Source organism: Fusarium falciforme, chromosome 3 (assembly GCF_026873545.1).
Source record: "Fusarium falciforme chromosome 3, complete sequence".
Taxonomy (NCBI): Eukaryota; Fungi; Ascomycota; class Sordariomycetes; order Hypocreales; family Nectriaceae; genus Fusarium; species Fusarium falciforme.
This window is the reverse complement of record NC_070546.1, coordinates 640,169-659,237: the sequence shown is the minus strand read 5'-3', so window position 1 is coordinate 659,237 and position 19,069 is coordinate 640,169. Positions and strand designations below refer to the sequence as shown.

The following is a 19,069-nucleotide window of genomic DNA, read 5'->3' as shown; positions in this document are numbered from 1 at the left end:
GGCCCATAGAGTTTGACTTTTAGCGTGTCGGAAGACTCTTTTGGGTTTAGTCTCTATGAGTGCGAGATAGGAAACTATCACCAGCTCGACTCATTCATTCATCGTCCGGCAACTTCGCTCGGCAGGTTATTGATAAGAATCACTGCGCTATGGGAACTCGTCTTGTCCTACGTCCAAGTCATTATAAGAGGGAGGAATCATCAGCTGGAGAAAGCTCTTCACATCGCCTCATCCATCATCTCTGAATACTCAAACCGGCATCACTACCAAGTTACTCTATGGAGTCCACCACACGCGACCATACGTCTGATTATGACATTGCACCCGGAACGGTGTACATCGTCGAGCAGCCGTCCGCTTTGTCCGCCGACTCGACCGCTGCTGTCATCTTGATACCCACTCCGGCCGATGACTTGACAGATCCCTTACGCTGGTCTGTCTGGCGCAAGAGGTATCACCTGTTCCTCCTGATCGCCTATGGTACACTCATGACTGCCCTGGGCAACTGGGAAGCCTCTATCTATGTTAATATCCAGGAGGCACTTGGGACGACCATCACCCTTCTCAATGTTGGCATGGCTTTGACTCTGTTGATGCTTGGTGTTGGCAATGTCTTTCTGACTCCTCTCTCCCACAGTGAGCAAAGCATTGATGACCTTGTTATTGACTCGACTACTGACAGTAAATAGAACTTGGTCGCAGATTCACCTATTTATCCAGCCTGATTATCGTCATCGCAAGCAAGATATGGCTCGCCAAAGCCAAGAACTCTGGCGATTTCATCGGCGCCCACGTCCTCTTTGGCCTGGGCCGCGCCCCCTACGAAGCCTTGATTCCGATTTCGATCGCAGATGTCCTCTTTACCCATGAGAGAGGCTTCGGACTCGGCATCTACTCATTCGGTCTGATGTTTGGATCCTCTGTCGGCCCCATCGCCTCCGGCTACATGGTCAAGACACTGCACTGGCGTTGGGTGTACTGGTGGGGAGCCATTCTCTGCGGCGTCGTCTGGGTTGTCATGTTCTTGACTCTTGAGGAAAGTTGCTTCATCAGAAAGCCATCTCAAGTCGAGTCAACCACCTTCGATCCCGATGAACGAGGCACGCCCACTCAGGAGTCCAGTTCAGAAGATCACAAGACAGCCCAAGAAGAAGTCAAGGACGAAAAGAACGATCTGCAGCACCACGGCAGCAACACTTCTGTCCACAGGGTGGGCGAAGTCTTGGATGCAGACAACTTTAGGTTCCAGACCAGCCTGTGGACCGTCTTCCCAGGTAGTCTTGGCGTCTTGGCCAAGCAATGTTATCAGCCACTGCAACTGGCTTGGTTCCCAGTCATCCTCTGGGTAAGTACGGCTTAAGGTGCTGACGCGGCAATACTGATGCTCAATAGTGTGGGATCATGTACGGAGCCTCTGTCTCGTGGATCAGTGTTCTGGGCACAACCACTGCCACCATGTTAGGCTCGGCACCTTACAATTTTGGCAACGATGCTCTTGGCCTTATTTGGCTCTCGCCACTTGTTGGCGCAATCTTTGGGTAAGTTTTGACGATAACCGCATAACAAAAAAGGCGCTCTAACCATCGCGCGCCTTTAGTTCTTACTTTGCTGGTTCCTTCAACGACCAACTCACCATGTTTCTATCCCGCCGCAACCGTGGCTGGCGTGAGCCCGAGTTCCGTCTCTGGGCTTTCCTACCAACGGCCTTCATCATGCCTGGAGGTCTGATCCTCTACGGCGTCGGTGCAGCTAAAGATCTACCCTGGATTGCACCCATCATCGGCATGGGACTAGTGGGATTCGGCCTGTCAGTTGCTGCAGCACTCACGGTGGCCTATACTGTTGATTGCTACCAAGCCATTGACGGCGAGGCTGTCACTACGGTTATTCTGATCCGAAATCTCATTGGCAGTGCCCTTACTTTTGGTATCCAGCCTTGGATCGACAGCATGGGGGTAACGGATACATTTATCACGGTCGGGTGCCTGTCTTTTGTTATTACCATGGCTGCTGGATTGTTGATTGTGTGGGGAAAGAAGATGCGTTTCCTGACCAAGGCGGCGTACATGAACTTTGCCTGCTTGTCGGGATAGTTTTTAGCTTCTGGTCTTGAAATATGGCATACTGGAGGAGCTGGACCCTGTTTCTATCTGCAGATTTCTAGCTGAAACGCGCTGTGAAACCCCCTTCACGTTCGCCAAAAAGTCAGTAGAGAACCCACCAACCCATTCCGCCTCGATCCTCCCTTTTTTCCCGCCCGAGGCTCGTCCCAGCTGATTTTATGCCCTTGAAATTCGCATGCTCTATTATTGGACCATATGAATATTATGCCATGGCTTTATGTATCTTGGCGGGTTGGTCATGCGACCACAAGGCATCATCCAAGCCCACCTGCTGAAAGCAGGCTACGGTACCCCAGGTTCAACATTGGCATTCTTGGCTTCTTATTAAGGAGAATTACGGCGCTTTATCAATGGACTGTTGGCATTCTTGTACCTTCCGTTCCTGTCGCTTGGCGGTACAAATCACGAGATAGAGGATTGCATTGGCACTCGTCAGGATTGGAGAGGAGCATCTTGGCGTAAGAACCGAGTCGCCAAGCTCATGGATTATTGGCATGCTGTGCTGGGGTATATCTTGGCAACGCCATTGCCCTCGATTACCTTCCTTTCAGAATCCAATGATGGAACAATTGCCTATCAAACGGACTTCTCGGCAACCTCTCCAAGATCTTGGCTGGTCTGGGGTTGCACGTCACTCTTCCAGCTCTGATCTGGGGTATATATGGAACGATCTGCTCCACCATCCTCCTCCCTTCGAAGAAAGTTCCATGGCTCATCCCCATCTTCCCTGACACCCACTTGTTTTGCATTATCCTGCATAAAGGGTCCTCCTCACTCTGTTATTCTTCCCCCTTTATCCCTACCGCTCAACATGGCGAAAGCCGAGGGTGGCCCGAAGCCGGGCCTGGCAAAGAGAATCTTCTTGATGCTTGCACCAGACTCGGCAAAGGATGACGATGGTCGCGACAATTTTAACTCGCGATCGCAGTTCGTGCTCTGCGCTATGGGTGGTGCTGTCGGCCTGGGTAACCTGCTTCGATTCCCATCTGTCGTGTTCAACAACTACGGCCTGCAGTTCTTCATTCCATATGCCGTCGCCCTCTTCCTTATTGGAATTCCCATCCTCCTCCTCGAAATCACACTCGGACAGGCCTACCGTGGTGGCTGTGTCATTGCTTGGAACAACGTCAACCATCGAGCAAAGGGTATTGGCCTGTCCATGGTGTTCAACGGTTTCAGTGTCGTGGGCTACTATGTCCCGATTCTAGCCTGGGCCATGACATATTTCCGGCTATCCTTCAAGAGTCCCTTGCCTTGGGCGGGTGGAGACACTGTCGACTTCTTCTTGAACGAGGTTGTTCGTAACATCCCTCCAACCGGAGGTGATGAGGATGGCGGTGGTCTCAAGTCTTATCCCGGCCGCGGCATCATTGGTGAGACCTTTGGCTGGGGTATCATGATTTGGTTCGTCGTCTGGATGTGTACCTTCAAGGGTGTTGGCCTCACAGGACGTGTCATCTACATCACCATGGCCTTGCCGCTCGTCATGATTGCAATTCTGGCTATCCGATCACTTTCGCTTCCCAATGCCTCTGATGGCTTCAAGCTGTATGTCGGCATGTGGCGAAGCGAGTCCCTCGAGGGTCCCCGAGTATGGCAGGATGCCTTTGGACAAATGTTCTTTTCGATTGGCGTTGGTTTTGGTTACTTCACGTCATACGCCTCATACAACAACAAGTTTGCCAACGCCGTCCAGGATGCTTTCATCATCGCACTGAGCAACTCAGCCATTGAGATCATCTCGGCATTGGCTGTCATGGGCGTTGTCGGATTCCTGGCCATCAACCCTGGCGAAGTAGATCCCTTGTCTACCTTCAGCTCCGGTTTCTTCTATTACCCAGAGGCTCTTGCACAGATGCCTGGGTCCAATTTCTTCTCAGCATTGTTCTTCATCACCTTGGTTCTTCTTGGACTCACATGTGTGTTTGCCTTGGCTGAGGTGCTGGTCACGCTCCTCTGTGACACCGACCTCGGCCAACGTGTACCTCGCTGGGTCATCTCTACCTCGGTCATTATCCTGGGTGCGTTGACTTCACTCATCTATAGCAGCGAGTTTGGCTTCAACACTCTCGATGCTGTCGATATGTTTGTCAACGACGTTGCTCTCTTCATCACCGTCTGGTCTGAGACCTACATGGCCTGTACGCTTTACCGCTGGAGAGACCCTGTTGATCAAATTGGCGCCATCAGCTATTTTGTCTACAATGGCGGTTATGTCGCCTCCATTGTCATCGGCCTCCTCCTTGGTCACCTTGTGAACCCCAGTGTTGGTGCTGGCGTTGGTTTTGGCCTTTTCATTGCCTGCGCTCTATTCTCTGCCTTTGTCAGCAAGACTCCAAATGTCCCTGCTCCCAGATTCTGGGGCGGCAACCCTATCCTCAGCCGGTTCTGGTATGCGGCTTTCTACTCGGTATGTACATCTCCTTTTCCAGGATATCTCTATCGTGTATCTGACGATTGTATCTAGGGCAACCAACTCCGCCGCGACCTGAACCGTGCCATCCTCGGCGGCTCCAAGAACTGGAAGATTCATTGGATTTGGCCCATCTGCCTCAAGTACATCACCGGTCCTGCTGTGGCACTGGTGTTTTCTTTTGCCTACCCCAAATTCCTCAATGGTCACGCCGACGACCCACCATTCATCTACAGTTTTGTGCTTATGCACATGGTTGTCATTTTCATCGTTGGTGCATTCATCGCTCCGCGCTTTCTCAACATCCTCATCCCGGGCCACCGTGTCGAGCGTGGTGATGGCAAGTACGAGGTGGCACCCCAGATCACCGTGGGCGAAACCCCCATTCTCAACAATGGCGGCCTCGAAGGTGGCAATGTTCTCGAAGGTGACGTTGCCGATCAGAACAGTGCTGATAGAAGCAGCGCAGACGCTGACAAGGCTGTTCGGAGGAATGATGTCGCCATGGCTGAGCCTGCGTCTGTGGAGTACAAGCAGTAATTACTTGCTCTCCGTAAAGGAAAGTTTTCACTTCATTACAAGGGTCACGAGGACAACTGGGTAACTATGGAGTGTTGAAGTTGAGAAGGGCTCCATTGCCACATTCCCTGCAATTAGCCGGTGGATTGTAGATGGCTCTCAACTCATAGGTAGCAGCCATAGCAATAACCGACGTTTATTATATCTTTAATCTTCTCGTACATTTCAGATGTTCAATAATCGCCTGTCTCCTAGTCGAGGGATGCTGAGGCAACAAGGGGCTGGCGAAGGGGAGATACAGACTAATAAGTTCTGTTGGCTTGACCCTACTTTCTGATAACCACTTGTATTTGTGAAATGAGCATATCGCTAAATCCACCTTTTCAACCGCGCATAGCCCCGTGGTGGGGCCACCCCGACTAATCAGAAGCTGCTTTCGTGCAACACTCGCGAACTGCGCCTCGTCTCAGGCCACACATCATGGATGTAATTCCCCTCCATAAACAGCCGAGCTCGCCATCCTCATACAGCACGGCTCCGAAAGAATACTGTTTTAATCCTCAATAACCTTGGCAATACGTCCTCGTTGACACCATGGAAGCCGTTGGACTTGCACTAGGAGCCGTTTCCCTTGCCGGCTCCATCTCCGGCTCCTTCGTCTCAATTATTCAGTGCTTCGAGTACGTGCAGCTCGGGCGAAATTTCGGAAGAGACTTCAGCAGGTGTCAGACTCGGCTGGGTGCCCTCAAACTCCGTCTCACCAGACTCGCCGTTGCGTTTGGGGTACTTCCAGACCCTCGAACTGGCCGGGTCTGCAAAGTTCTCATCACTCATGAAGAAGCCGCGCAAGCAAACAGACTCGTGGACTCAATATTGCAAGACATGCAAGAGATGGAGCAGAAATCAAAACGCTATGCTAATACGAGGCCACAACCGTCACCGAACAGCGAAACTTTTGATATCTGCGTCGCTGGCGAGTTGCATGGGTCTCAGCAAGCGTTGAACCAAAAGACCGACGACATTGTTTCAAAGAGATTGAAAGGGACGTCGTGGACGAAATTGACGAAGTGGGCGCTCTATGAGAAAAGACATCTTGACATACTCTTGACCGACATTTCTGAGACACTTGGCTTGCTAGAAACGCTATTCCCAACCGTCATCGAAGCTCAGAAAGCCCTCTGTGCCATCGAGGTTAAAGAACTGCAAGGGAATTCCCAGGAAACACCGGCACTAGAAATGCTGCGCAAGGCGAGCGAAGAGAATGCAGACACTCTTCTCACTAAAGCTATTCGGGACGCTATCGTTTCTAGAGGAAAGAAGCATCATTACGAACGGACAGAGGTGGATGGAAACTCGTTTCTCAAGCAAGGCGATTACATAGCTCGGGACTTCAGTGGCTGGACACCTGTTGGCAAACTTGGCCATGACTTCGGCACCACCATCATCAAGGGCCAGTCGAAGGCGAGACAGGGGGATACGTATGGAGAAGGCGATGTCTTTTAAGCCATCTTCATACCATCTTGTGTCATTCGACTGATTGTAATTGTGGTGATGCATAATGGTGTATGGCGGCAGTGGTCGGACCCGGTGGTGGTGTATTTACAGGTAATGAGCAGTGTGGCCTGTGTATGCCTTTTCAACGTCACAGCTCTCGGATAGCCCAGTACGTGGTAGTAGTAGTTAACGAAGAGTGTGATAAGCAACCAGGCATCTTGATGACTGAAACTACGTCTTGAAAGAGGATAGTATAAATATTTAAAAGCAAAAGCTAAAAGCTCCCCAAACCAATTTGTTATTGGACGACCCAAGTGATTGGATCAGCAGGGATAGGCTCAAGCTGGCAACTTCTCTCGATGAAACTCGCATACAATATCCGTAGGCCACTTGATAAAAGGAACCAACATCCAAGTCAGTCTGAGGGTTCCTCCGCATTCGCAGATGTATTGGTTCCGTCGCCAGCCAAGGCGGACTGTCCGAACTTGTTGCCTTGATGGAGACTGCCTCCCTTGGAGAAGGTGACTCCGAAACGATGGTTACCGGCGTTCCTAGGGGCCGGCCCGCGCCAGCCATCCTGGATCGTATCGCCTTGGATGTGATTCGTGTTCTGGGTAGACGTTTGCTCATACCAATTCCCACGATGCTGTAGGCTACCAGCACTTGCTCCGCCATTCGGCACAGCGTATTCTTCACCCTGTTTCTGAGTGTGTTGGAACGCGTTCCTAGGCTGATACTGATCGCCCTGTTTGAGAGCGCCGTCCTTGCTCCGAGTGTCCCCAAATATGTGTGTACCTCGATTTTGGGGTACTTGGCCGTTAAAGCCTGGATCGATCGTGTCTCCTTGGTGGAGATCGGTTCCATCGACCGTCGTCGTTCGCCACTGATGCCCTGCAAAGGGTTCTTGGCTTTCGGCTTGGTCGGCCAACAAAGAGCAATCCTGCACATGGAGGGTGCTCTTGTGCTTCAGTACGGATCCGATGTCATCGCCATCGTTTTCAACGTTGATTGGGCCGGAGGGTAGCACAGCCCACCTCTGTCTCTCTTGAGGTATGCCGGTTATCTCTTCGATCTTTTGCTTCATTTCTGAAATGGATAAAGTAGTTTCGACCATGATGAGGCGCCGACCTCCGCCTGCAGGAGATTACTCTAAGTATCATAGGTTATAGAGCTGATAGTGAGTGTGAAAGACCTACCCGCTTGAATGTATAGCTGCAAGTTAGTAGTGGTAGTAGCTGATGCACTATCGGTACTTGTTGAAACCATTGCTGATACCTCTTTGGAAGATAAAGTGTAGCACCTGAAGGTAAGTGATGGGTTGGGTGTGTTACATAATTGATGGTCTCTAGCTACCTCTGAAGAAGGGGAAAAAGGATGCAAAGCAAAATTCGCAGTCAGGCTCTAGAATGACTGGCTCACATTTAGTCACGTGCGCAAGACCACCCTCTTGAGGGTGTGCCGTGTCTGGCCCTGGTCGCAGCCTCGTTTGTTCATTGGCACCACGAGATGCCCAGACATGACCCTCACGGTGATGCCAAGGCCGAGGCCGCGAGCCTCCCAATCCAGCTTGAGATCTGAGAGACGGTCTGCTACGAAAGTGAGGCGATATGTATCCCCAAGGACCCATGAGAGGCTGATCTCACCACTCTACCTAGAGAATACAGCGTCTTCTAGGTCTGCAACGGGAATTCTAGCCCGGCGGTTAATACCTCGTTCTGAGCTTCTTAATTATTTTAACTAAGCGCTCAGCAATCTATGGTAAGATGTTGGGCTGAGCGGAGAGAGAGAGAGAGATTTTGCCCAAGAACCCTGCACAAGGAGGAAAAAGGCGTTTTCTTCTGGCTGTGAGTGGGTGTGATCTGTTCCTCCAAGAAAAAGAAAGTACTTAAAGAGATTATTAATAATCTGCTTTTCATTATACCCCGCACTTGGCTGGCTCACGCGTGACGTGTTCTTGTTTATTTATGTCTCTGTTGGGTAGTTACATTCGACACATGGCAACACTCTCACCCTCAAGCCACAACGAACCGACGGCCTTGCTAACTCAGCCGATGTCCCAACGACGCTCAAGGCGGGGATTACAAAAAGCCTGATACCAAAATGAACCCAAACAGATCTACGAGTGGCGGTGATAGGGCCTACGGTACTAATACTAATTACGGCGGCCACCTGCACCAAGGCGACGTTTACGGATCGGTTCATCACCACCGTGAGTCTCATCAACCACGAGCCGGTTCTCCCATGGCATAGTCTGAAAGGACTATTATAAACAAGATTCTGACCAAACTTGCTGACAATCAACCATTTTGATAGATGACGAATCCAGCCAGATTCCACAATGTTTGGCCGACCTACCAACAATCGATCCTCAGGACCACAAAAGCGGTATTGAACGAGCGACCCGCGCTCCCATCAAAGAAGTGGACAGCTGGATCCTGGATACCGAGCACTTCCGACAATGGCAACACAGTGAGGACACCAGCCTGCTGTGGATAGAGGGCAACCTTGCCACAAACGAAACGATGCTGCTGTGTGCTATCATCAACGAGCTCAGCCGCCGGTCAGTGTCAACAGATGTGAATGAACCGAACGACAGCCTGGTTTTATCATATTTCTTCTGTCGACCCAACCCACGCACCAACAATGCTACAGCAGTATTGCGTGGGCTTCTCTATCTTCTCGTCGAACAATGTCCAGAGCTCCTTCTGCATCTCGAAAGGAGGTACAGTGTCTTGAAGGCGAACCTCTACGAAGGTCCCATGGCGTGGCATAGCCTTTGCGACGTTTTGGCAGACATGTTGAATGCCTTACATCCGCGAAAGGTTTGCTTTGCCGTCAGCCAGCTCAACGACTGCACAGAAGGACTCTCTGGACTGCTGGACCTCATAACCCGGAAAACTGCGCTGTCAACACTGAAATGGATCATTTCCAGCCGACCGAATGTGACCATCAGATCCCGACTAGAGCGGCGACCTCTCATGACGAAGCTAGATCTACGAGTTGGGGAGAATGCGCAGCACGTGTCACGGGCCGTTGACGCATTCATTGATTACACTCTACCCAATATCCCATGCCTGTCCGATGACAACACGCTCTTCAAAAGGGTTAGAGAAGAGTTGAGGCGCAGGTCCGGCGGGGTTTTCCTATGGGTGTCATACGTCATGAAGGAGCTGAAAGACGCGGAGACCTGCGACGTGGACAAGGTTCTTACCCAAATCATGTCATATCGTCGGGAGTTGGCGCAGGTTGAGCGACTGGAGGAGGGGAAAGAAGCCGACTACTGCAGCGACATTCTCTCATCTGTCGTTGCAGCGTACCGCCCGCTGAGCCTTCGCGAACTGGGCATTCTGTCGGGACTTCCGTGGGACCTGGCGAATGACGACAAGTTTGTAGCCAGGCTTGTTCATATGTGCGGTCCCTTGCTCGACATTCGAGAAGGTATCGTTCACCTCATCCATCAATCGGCACGGGACTTTTTGGTCGAGGAGCAGAATTGGTGGACTGAGAGCAGAGACCTCGACCAACTCGAGGGGGAGTCTGGGACTTGGAAAGTAACCAGCAGGCCTCCCAGGCACATTCACGTCAAATTCGCCGAGAGGTCGATTGAAGTGATATCTCGGGAACTACGACGCAACATGTTCAATTTGCCTGTGCTCGGAGCGTCGATCAAGGACTACAGTCCCCCCAGTTTGCCTTCGTTGGGAGATATTGAGTATTATATGCTACACTGGTCTGACCATCTCAGCGATGCCTGGGACGATGACAGAGACCGCCGGCTCAGACCACGATACAGACATGACTGGACTACGCTGCAGCTTCACTATGACGATGACCCAACCCCATGGATTAAGCGCCAATATGTGACTCCTTTCTTGAATCAACTGTTCCTGTATTGGCTGGAAACTCTGTGCGCTACTGGAAATCTTGTCGTTGGTGTAGCAGCGACAGCAAAGCTATCAAGAGTCTTCGAGCTCGGCCATACTTATGCGTTTCAGGACCCCGATCGTCGTGCAGATGCAGATATCAAAAAATTGGTACTTGATGCCAATCGACTTCTCCGCTATTTCAGCCCATGTATCGGGACCTACCCTTCACAGCTGTATTACGCTGGTCTTGTGTTTGCTCCATCCACGAGCTCGATGCGCCGGCAGTTTTCGAAGGAAAGGCCGCCATGGATCACAACAAATCCGGCTGTTGACGCAAACTGGAATGTCCCCCCACAGATCATTGAAGGTCTTGATGGCCCAGTATTGTTCAATACCTCGTTCTCTCGCATCCATGGGATCGCCACGATATCCGAAGGCGGGATTGTGCGGCTCTGGGATAGGGATTCAGGCATGATGCTGCACACGCTCAACACCCGCACCCAAAACGTCTTGTCAGCAGATTTCTTTGACTATGTGCTGCTGGTAGCATCGAGCGATGGGACGGTACAAGTCTGGGACGCTCGATCGGGTAGATTACTCCGAAGCATACAGGCCAACCCGAGTTCGGTTTCCTCTGCCGCCTTCTCCCCTAGTTGGCCTCGTATGTTGCGGTCTGGTTGGCATTGTTGGTTAGCGCTTGGGTGCTACGATGGTGCTGTTCGACTTTACGAGGGTGAGGGCAATATTGGGGACGTATCGTCGCTAAAACTACATCGGACGTTTAGCACCGACGGCGGCTCGGTCAGGTCGCTCGCGATTTCACACGACCACCTGGTGTGCGTGTCGAGCAATCACTCCATACGAGTGTGGGGGGTATGGAAAGGCGCCCAAAAGCACGCCATTACCGGCCACACTGGCTGCCGCTTTTCGGAAACCTGCTCGCCTTTGTCAGTCACCGTAACGAACGAACACATCGCGGCAGGGTTGAGTGATGGCACGGTGCGTCTGTGGCACATCGGCTCTGGTGAACCATGGCATACTCTACAAGGACACGAGGGTCCGGTTTTGTCAGTCAACTTCTCGCGAGCAGGCCAACGGCTGGTATCGGGGTCTGCCGACAAGACTGTCAGGCTCTGGAATTGCACTCTGGGTACGCTTCTCCATACCTTTGTGGGGCATAGCGGTTCCGTCCTTTCGGTCAGGGTCCTCTCCGTTGATGGACGCCTAATCCTATCATCCGCATCTAAAGACGGTGCTGTACGAATTTGGGATACTGCGTTCAACCCGAGTCCAATGAACAGCGATGACCGTTCAAGAAGCTCAAGTGGCAGCACGATGGAGCTAGAGGGTACACAGGCAGCGACAATGTGTGAGACTGACCTGGCTGGACCTATTGGTCAGCTATCAATAACAGGTGGCTTGGCCGATGCTTCCAACGCTGTCGGTATTGGAGAATCTTGCAAGTCGAAGGGCTGGAACTTTAGTAGTGATAGATGCTGGATCATGTGGAAAGAGCACAAAATCCTTTGGGTGCCCCCTGATTACCGCCCAGTGGCATTCTCCAGAGAGCCAAATGGGCTTACGTTCAGGTGCGCATCGGGTCGTACTCTGACAATTGGGTTTTCAACAGATGCTGGGAAATCTGTTGAGGAACTGCGATGGTAACTTGTGAAAGTAGTTATTTATTAGACTCTCTGCTCGTTGCTGATCGGCTGTTCTAGTGGTCGAAACTCAGTCAAAATCCTCTCCTGTTCCCAGAACCCGTTCCTCGTATCGTCGCACACAGCCACCTCAGTCAGTAGCAACTTGGCATACGCCGCCGCCGTCGCAGCCGCATACTCCTGCCACTCCTTGCTCTTGTATGAGTCCGCATAGTCGCAGACCCCACGGATAACAAGGCACGGGAACGTATTCATGACCCCCGCTGCCTCCATCTCAAAACACAAGATACCATGTTCTCGCGCCCAACGGTCCCGCACTGCTGCGTCTTTGAGGACACGGTTTGCTGAGGCGATGAGGCCGTAGTGTATCTCCGGGTGGTCAGTTGGTCGAAGTGGGCGCTTTTGGATGTGATTGTTCATGTCTGTGCAGTGCCCTGTCTGACATGCAGAGCATACAAATGAGAACAGGCGGTCGTGTTCTTGTCCAGGATGCATATATTTCAGCTTCCTTGAGTCCGGCACCCGACTAACAACATCATTCAGGAATGGCTGCAGTGGATCGGAAGGAAGATCAGGGTTTGACCTTAAAGAGCTGATGGCAGTCATCAGCTGTCTGGGAGGCGGTTGAAGAGCCCCAGTAAGTTCAAAAGTACTGTTCTCAATCCTTCCCCCGATCATATTGTATGACGCCAGGGAATCTCGCAGTCGGAAGACTCACGACTACATCACCGAGCCGGATATCGTTCTGTGGTGTAGGAGCACCGCCGCCTATCCCCACGAGGAGACAAAATGTTATGCTCGGAAAGCTCCGTCTCATATTAGATGCCGAGTCGGCTGCGGCGTTGGTCCCGTACTCCCCCGCTGGAAGGCAGGCGGCGACGACCATGTGGCCGCTGATAGTGCCCAGTGCGTAGTTGTTGACGTCTCCACGTAGGTTCTTGGGCTTGCTGTGCTTCGTGTCGAAGAGAGCCCGCACAGCGAGAAGCTCTTTAGAGAGGGCACAGAGAATGCCGACTGCATATTTCCACTGAGGGTACGACTCCAAGCTCAGAGAGGCTGTTGAGTCGCATAGAGCGGCTTCGGCATCGGACCCAGAAGGAAAACGGACCAGGTTTGGGGTGCTTGATGCGGAAATTGTGGCCCTGGGGTCCAAGTCCGACAACCTTCTGTTTGAAAGCTCTGGATGCTGTGCGGAACCTGGAGGGTGGTAGGGCGCTGCATGGCTAGGGGACAAACTGCAACTCCTCTCCAGCCCCAAGGTGAGTTCCGCGTTCTGCCGAGAAGCCTCAACATTCGTTTGTTGGTTCAGCGTTTGTATCGTCTGATCCCAGCTCGCAAAGTCCAAAGTTTCGGCAAACTTATCCAAGTCATTGATCGAGATCGAACTATAAGCCTGGCTCAACTCAGTCTCCAGCGGCAGGACAACCTTTTCGTAGATTCTGGATCTCAACTCGTCGCTACTGAGGCTGCCTCCATCCTCAGTCTCCCACACCTGTGGATCTAGACAGCTCCCCACGGCGACATAGAACTGTGAATTCTCGGGAATCTCTGTTCTGCATGCCTGGAAGACTACGCTGACGTCGAGATGTTTTGTGCTGCTTTGTGGATCGCCTAGGTCGACCTTGCACCGTCTGGCTAGAACATCGAAGGGCGTGGCAAAGTAAATCTCTAGCAGCATCACCGCAAGGGTCACGAGAATCGGGCATCGGTGCATCAGCCAGTCATCTGGGTCCATATCATCTGGGTCAAAATCGTCAGGATCCAAATCTTCCGAGTCAGTTGCATCCGGGCTGTGTTCGCGGCCATCATGCGGTGGCGAGAAATCCAGAAGTGAAAGTTTGGTCTGAATGAACGGTCGTAACGTGACAGCTGATGAGGAGGTCTGGAAGAATAGCACATTGGATGAGTTCCAACTCGGTTCTAACCACGGGGTGTTGTGCAAATGAAACACAGTCGAGCTGAGGATGACAGCTAAAATTCGTTTCGTCCTCTCGGTGAAGTTGCGCGGTCTATCCCTCAGGAACTGGTCTAAAGAGACGGGATGTTTCGTCTTGTCGACAAGAGACTCGCTTCTCTCCGATTGCAGCTTGAAAAGCTGATCCTTGGTGACTTTGAGTTGAAGTCGGTATCCCGCCATGGTGCTAACTCTCGCAATCGGCTCACAAAGCTGCTTCACCACCATACTCCTCGGGGCCCTGTGTCTCTGTCGCGATTGATCCACAACAATCCTGACGGCTCTGTCTTTTGCTGTATGGATGTGTGCTTCATGCCAATCTTCCTTCATGGAGAGAAACATGTCAAAGTCGACTTGGTCATCAGCCTCACAATCAGGCTTCCGGTGAGTCCCCAGACAGAGACGAGCGCCAAAGTCGTGGGTGGGTGTACAGACGCAGTCTTTGCAGGCTACCAGCGCTTTGAAGATGGACTGAGCGGCGCTCCAGACTGCATATGATGGTTCGTTGATCTTGATTAAAGGGCCAAAGTCTTCTGGGGCCCACTGTGACATGTCCTCTGGGTATCGGGTTTCGAGTTCCTTTTCAAGGCCGCTTAGCGACTCCAGAAAGTCGTCACGTTCAATTTGCGTCGCTCCAAAATCCAGGTACGGCTGAAGAGCCCCCACCTTCGCTCCATTGTCTGCCAAGCCTTGGATGTCGTCTCCAAGCTCATCCAAGCGTCGCAATCTGGCGTCAGATGATAGTTGAAGAAAATTCCGTGTAAATACAGACTCTATGCAGTCCAATAGTTGACTTTGGACATCATTATCGATTGTGACATGGCTGCTGCTGATGTGTTTGAGGTGGTAATAAATGACGGTGAAATACGCATGAAGCTCAGCGTAGAAGCCCCTCAACTGAGGATCATGCTCGCCCCGCCGCAATGTCCTGGCAATCTGCGTCAATATGTTGTACGTGACCTGTAGGGAGTCGGCGGCGTCTCTGTCTCGACTCGAGGTCATCGCCGCGGTTCATCTGAGGGGTTTGTTGTAGGATCGTCGTACGAACCCCTGCAACATCTACCAATGAGATAAGCCAACTGAGAACATTGTGCTTGCCTCGAAATCGAGGCACCCTTGCCTCAAGCTCCCCCTCTCTCACAATTCGTCAGCTAGTTCGAGTGGTCAGTTTCAACTCTTTATCAGCGAGATGGCGACCCAGGCGGCTGGCTCGCCGCCCGCAATAACAACAGTCGCTGGAAGTGCTCGATCATGTAGCAAGTCTTTCCAGAATTGCCTCAACAAGGCCGCCCAAATCCACCACCGTGAGCTATCGCTTGTGGAGGATCAGCATGCGAGATTTGCCATCTGGGCCGCCAATATCCGGGTGTTCAGTGCCGGCCGGGATTCTTTGGATCACCGATTACGAGAAGCCGCAGATGTGCAGGATGCTGTTATAGGCCTTCTGCAGGCCTTGGATTACCGGATCCAGAATTGTGGGTGATGATTCCATGGCCATCTCACTGACGGCTTACTGACCATGCCGCCCTAGGCTTAAACATCCTTGGGCCCATCGCCGAAAAGACTACAGGGAAGCTTCCGGAAAAGACCCCAGAAGAATTGGACCAGGCCATCGAGGGAATCAGCAAAGAACTGACCCTTCTGCACAAAATCTCCAATACGATCCGCCGTGCAAGCAAAGAGAAGCAAAACATCCAAGCCGAAAGCTCATTCAAGATCCAAGATGAGGAAGGGAACGATGCCGAACCATTTCTCCGCCAGTTATTCAGCAACCAGATACGAGATAGATTCCCTGGAGCCAGTGACAATATCCAGCAACGCCTCGCCAACAGTATGGTTCTACGACGGAAGCGAATCTTGTACCGAAGAAAACGCTACGACAAGAAACCAATTCGTCCCCCAGAGCTGCCAATGCCTCCTACAGTGTCGGCTCCCAAAGTCAAACCCAACGTTGGTGTGCAGAGGCAACCTGTCAATCAGCAACCCGCGATAGTTCCCACTCCTAGCACTGTTCCATCAGTTCCGCAGACGGCAACAACATTGGTTGCCGAGAAGTTTCGACAAGCCGCCGCCCCCTCAGTCATCTCCGTCTCCAAGACCGTCGCACTGAGCAGCCACGACCAACTTCAGTTCCCGCCTGCTCCGTGTGGTACTCTTATGAAAAGATACCGGCGGTTCAAAAATGAACAGGAAGAACAGCTAAAAGTTATTTTGGAAGCTACCCCTGGCTACTATGGACTGAGAAAGTCCCCAGCCCCATGGGCACGGGATGCCGTCAGAAAGCATCGTGCTTCTCACAAGCAGACATTGGACGGCTACTGGGATGAGTGCCTCAGAGCAGTGGGGGAAGTAGTCTGCCAGTTTTGCTTTTATGCTCTCCCAGTTCGGGATGTGGTCCAAGAGTCGAAATGGAGATTGCACGTCAAGAATGATCTCGACCCCTACGTCTGTCTCTTTGAGGAGTGCGACTTGCCCGAGAATCTGTACAATCACAGCGATGCTTGGCTAAAGCATATGAAACAGCACGCCGTGCGATGGCGTTGTACATCCAAGTCACATCCTGCAGTCGTGTGTGATACAAAAGAAGATTATCTCAACCACCTGAAAACGAGCCATGGGGACAAATTCAACGACGCCCAGCTTGGAGTGTTGGCGGATCGGAACGGCCGCGCCACAGGCCCGCTATTCACGTCTTGTCCTCTTTGTGGTGTGGAGGAGGTGAAGGGTAGCATGGAAGAGCATGTCATCGGACACATGCGGTTCCTAGCCCTCAAGTCACTGCCGGCTACCCAGGAAGAACTGGACGACGAGTCAGGCTCTGATGACAGTGCAGTGGCATCGAAGCCAGACAACCGAAGCACAATCGACAATGATCAAGAACGATACACCCCGTTCGACCCAGACGACCTCTTTCGCCTGCTAAACTCGAACAGACAGCACGACGAATCCATCGATTTCGTAGACGAGGCTGTCTTTAAAGACGTTCCTGATGACGAGTGGCGGCTTTTCGAATGGGGCTTCATCCCAAGCTCTCACGGAACAGCCCTAGATTACAACAGTGATCCGATCGTCCTTTCATTCTTCTTTGCCGCGAATGCGCCGATGGGCATGAAATCTACCGGCCAGTTCGATTCTTCAAGGAGCCTTGACTATGGCATGGATCCCGATTGTGCTATTTGCCACGCGCCGGCGTCTATGGTATGCGATTGCGAGGCAAAGGGCCTGGACCTAGCTGTGAGGCAGCAAGAGGACAGGGTCATGAAGCCGATGTACCGAAAGACAAGAGAATGGGCGCGGCAAAGGGCGCAGAATTTCATAACCAACGAGTTCAAGACATATGTGGAAGGTGAAGAGTTTAAAACGTATGTTGAGACCGGAGGGTCGGCCTCCGAGGGCCAAGACACCGCGTTGGGCCGTTCCAGGCAGGAAACCAATGAAGCTTGGCGGGCCAATGTTCTACGGTATCCCGGGACACTTGAGCACTTCTTCAGTCTTGTGAAGTTTACACTTCCAAGAGACGACGATCCTGCGGTGAGAGATCCGAAACCGAGGCCCCCACACACAATATTCCCTCGCCGCAGAAGAACCTCATCGTCTCCATCCAGCAGTGAACGGAGAGTATCAAGAAGTAGAGAGCCAGGCCTAGAGGGCAATGGGTCCCCTTCATCCCGAGCCGAAGAGTTCGAGCGTTCTATCTCGGACAGCCCCAGAAGCAACGCGTACCTGCCAGCGGGAAGCCGAAATACCATATTAGACGACGAGCCTACGGTGGAAGTTCCGCCACCAAGGCCCTCAAACTCAAATGCTCCACTCCAAGCAAAACAAGGAGAAGGCAAAACACGGTGGAGGGGTGTCGCTTATGTCGAGGACGTCGATGAATCGGATGCCTCGGATTCCATGCTGGCCAGCACTGGAAGCAAGCGCTCCTACTTCCAGCCAGCCCCCTCGAACTCAGGCGCTCCACTCCAAACAAAACAGGGAGAGGGCAAACCACGGTGGAGGAGTTTCGATTATGTCGGGGACGTCGATGTATCGGTTGCCTTAGACTCCATGCTGGCCAACACTGGAAGCAAGCGCTCCGACTTCCACCCACGACCTCCCATGGGCTCCCCGCAGTATCACACCGCAGATGTGGATCCCCAGACCCTCTATTATGTACGTCTTTTTATTCGCTTTGATCTCTGAAAATTTTAACAATTGTTGGCACTGGTATGCTGATCATGCAAATTAGCGAGATAGGTCAGTCCCAGTGAAGGGGGAGCGGCCATACGGTATGGAAGACGTTCGATATTCGACATATCCCCTAGCTTCCAGGAGATATGAGAAATATACAGTGGAAGACGTTCAATTTTCGACATATAACGTCGACTCAGAGGAAACAAAGCCACAATCCCCTCACGATTCTGCCTTGAGCCGCCCGAACGAAGATGGACTCCCTCGCCCATCCTCCTCCGATCGCATAGATGAGAATCAAGAGGAGACAAAAGAGAAGGCAGACAAGTAGGAATAGCTAATGCTAGATCTCGTATAAAATAGAAATACTTAGCAAACCTCAGATTCCCCTTGGCTAGATCTAAGACGCTCAGGGCTAAATAGCACTCGGGCTTAACCCAAGGTCCATGTCTTGCGTGGACTTTCGGGCTGTATGTAGGTAGCGACTAACATCCGAGGAGCTAGCCATGGTCAACCATTTTGCATGATGCATGATGGGTCATTTCGCTGAGTATATGCAAATAAATGTTATAAGTCGTATAAATGTGGATGCTAAATAATGTCCCATCTCGTTCACACCGTTGTAGACGCAAACCTGGCTTAAAGCCCCTGTCCAAAATGTCGGCGTGCACAGAAGTCACCGTTCTTCGTTTGCAAGAAGCGACAGCTGCTTGAGTCCTCGATCGATCGAAGGAAATCGGGTAATATTTTCTCGGCGCCATCCAGGAAATCCAGGACATCCGCGGAGTTCAGAAAGTTCATTGCTCTCTGTCAATCGAAAGGCCAAACAAACTATGGCCCCTGGCTGACTGGGAGAACGACGAGAT

The 19,069-nt window shown here is 51.9% G+C and overlaps 4 protein-coding genes and 2 pseudogenes across 6 annotated transcripts, besides 2 other annotated features; 4 read left to right on the top strand and 2 right to left on the bottom strand.

The window, feature by feature from the left end:
* Positions 1-278: 278 nt before the first annotated feature.
* Positions 279-2,093, top strand: NCS54_00352100 (MFS domain-containing protein; the record flags this gene model as incomplete). The annotated part of the gene is made up of 4 exons (XM_053149086.1): positions 279-636; positions 690-1,345; positions 1,393-1,538; positions 1,598-2,093. 4 exons carry the CDS (start codon positions 279-281, stop codon positions 2,091-2,093), a joined length of 1,656 nt encoding a protein of 551 aa, XP_053005061.1.
* Positions 2,094-2,934: 841 nt separating this feature from the next.
* Positions 2,935-5,076, top strand: NCS54_00352000 (Hypothetical protein; the record flags this gene model as incomplete). Its single annotated transcript, XM_053149085.1, has 2 exons — positions 2,935-4,533; positions 4,591-5,076. The coding sequence occupies 2 exons, from the start codon at positions 2,935-2,937 to the stop codon at positions 5,074-5,076; spliced, it is 2,085 nt and encodes a 694-aa protein (XP_053005060.1).
* A 1,888-nt stretch (positions 5,077-6,964) lies between these two features.
* Positions 6,965-7,908, bottom strand: NCS54_00351900 (Hypothetical protein; the record flags this gene model as incomplete). The annotated part of the gene is made up of 2 exons (XM_053149084.1): positions 7,746-7,908; positions 6,965-7,683 (listed from the first exon to the last, which is right to left on the bottom strand). The coding sequence occupies exons 1-2, from the start codon at positions 7,813-7,815 to the stop codon at positions 6,965-6,967; spliced, it is 789 nt and encodes a 262-aa protein (XP_053005059.1). The 5' UTR covers positions 7,816-7,908.
* Positions 7,909-8,649: 741 nt separating this feature from the next.
* NCS54_00351800 lies at positions 8,650-11,855 on the top strand (annotated as a pseudogene). Its single transcript has 2 exons — positions 8,650-8,758; positions 8,863-11,855.
* Positions 8,650-11,855: a sequence feature.
* Positions 11,856-12,100: 245 nt separating this feature from the next.
* NCS54_00351700 (PNP-UDP-1 domain-containing protein) lies at positions 12,101-15,032 on the bottom strand (the record flags this gene model as incomplete). The annotated part of the gene is made up of 2 exons (XM_053149083.1): positions 12,101-12,514; positions 12,795-15,032. The coding sequence occupies 2 exons, from the start codon at positions 15,030-15,032 to the stop codon at positions 12,101-12,103; spliced, it is 2,652 nt and encodes an 883-aa protein (XP_053005058.1).
* Positions 15,033-15,182: 150 nt separating this feature from the next.
* Positions 15,183-18,152, top strand: NCS54_00351600 (annotated as a pseudogene). The gene is made up of 2 exons: positions 15,183-15,505; positions 15,562-18,152.
* Positions 15,183-18,152: a sequence feature.
* Positions 18,153-19,069: the final 917 nt, after the last annotated feature.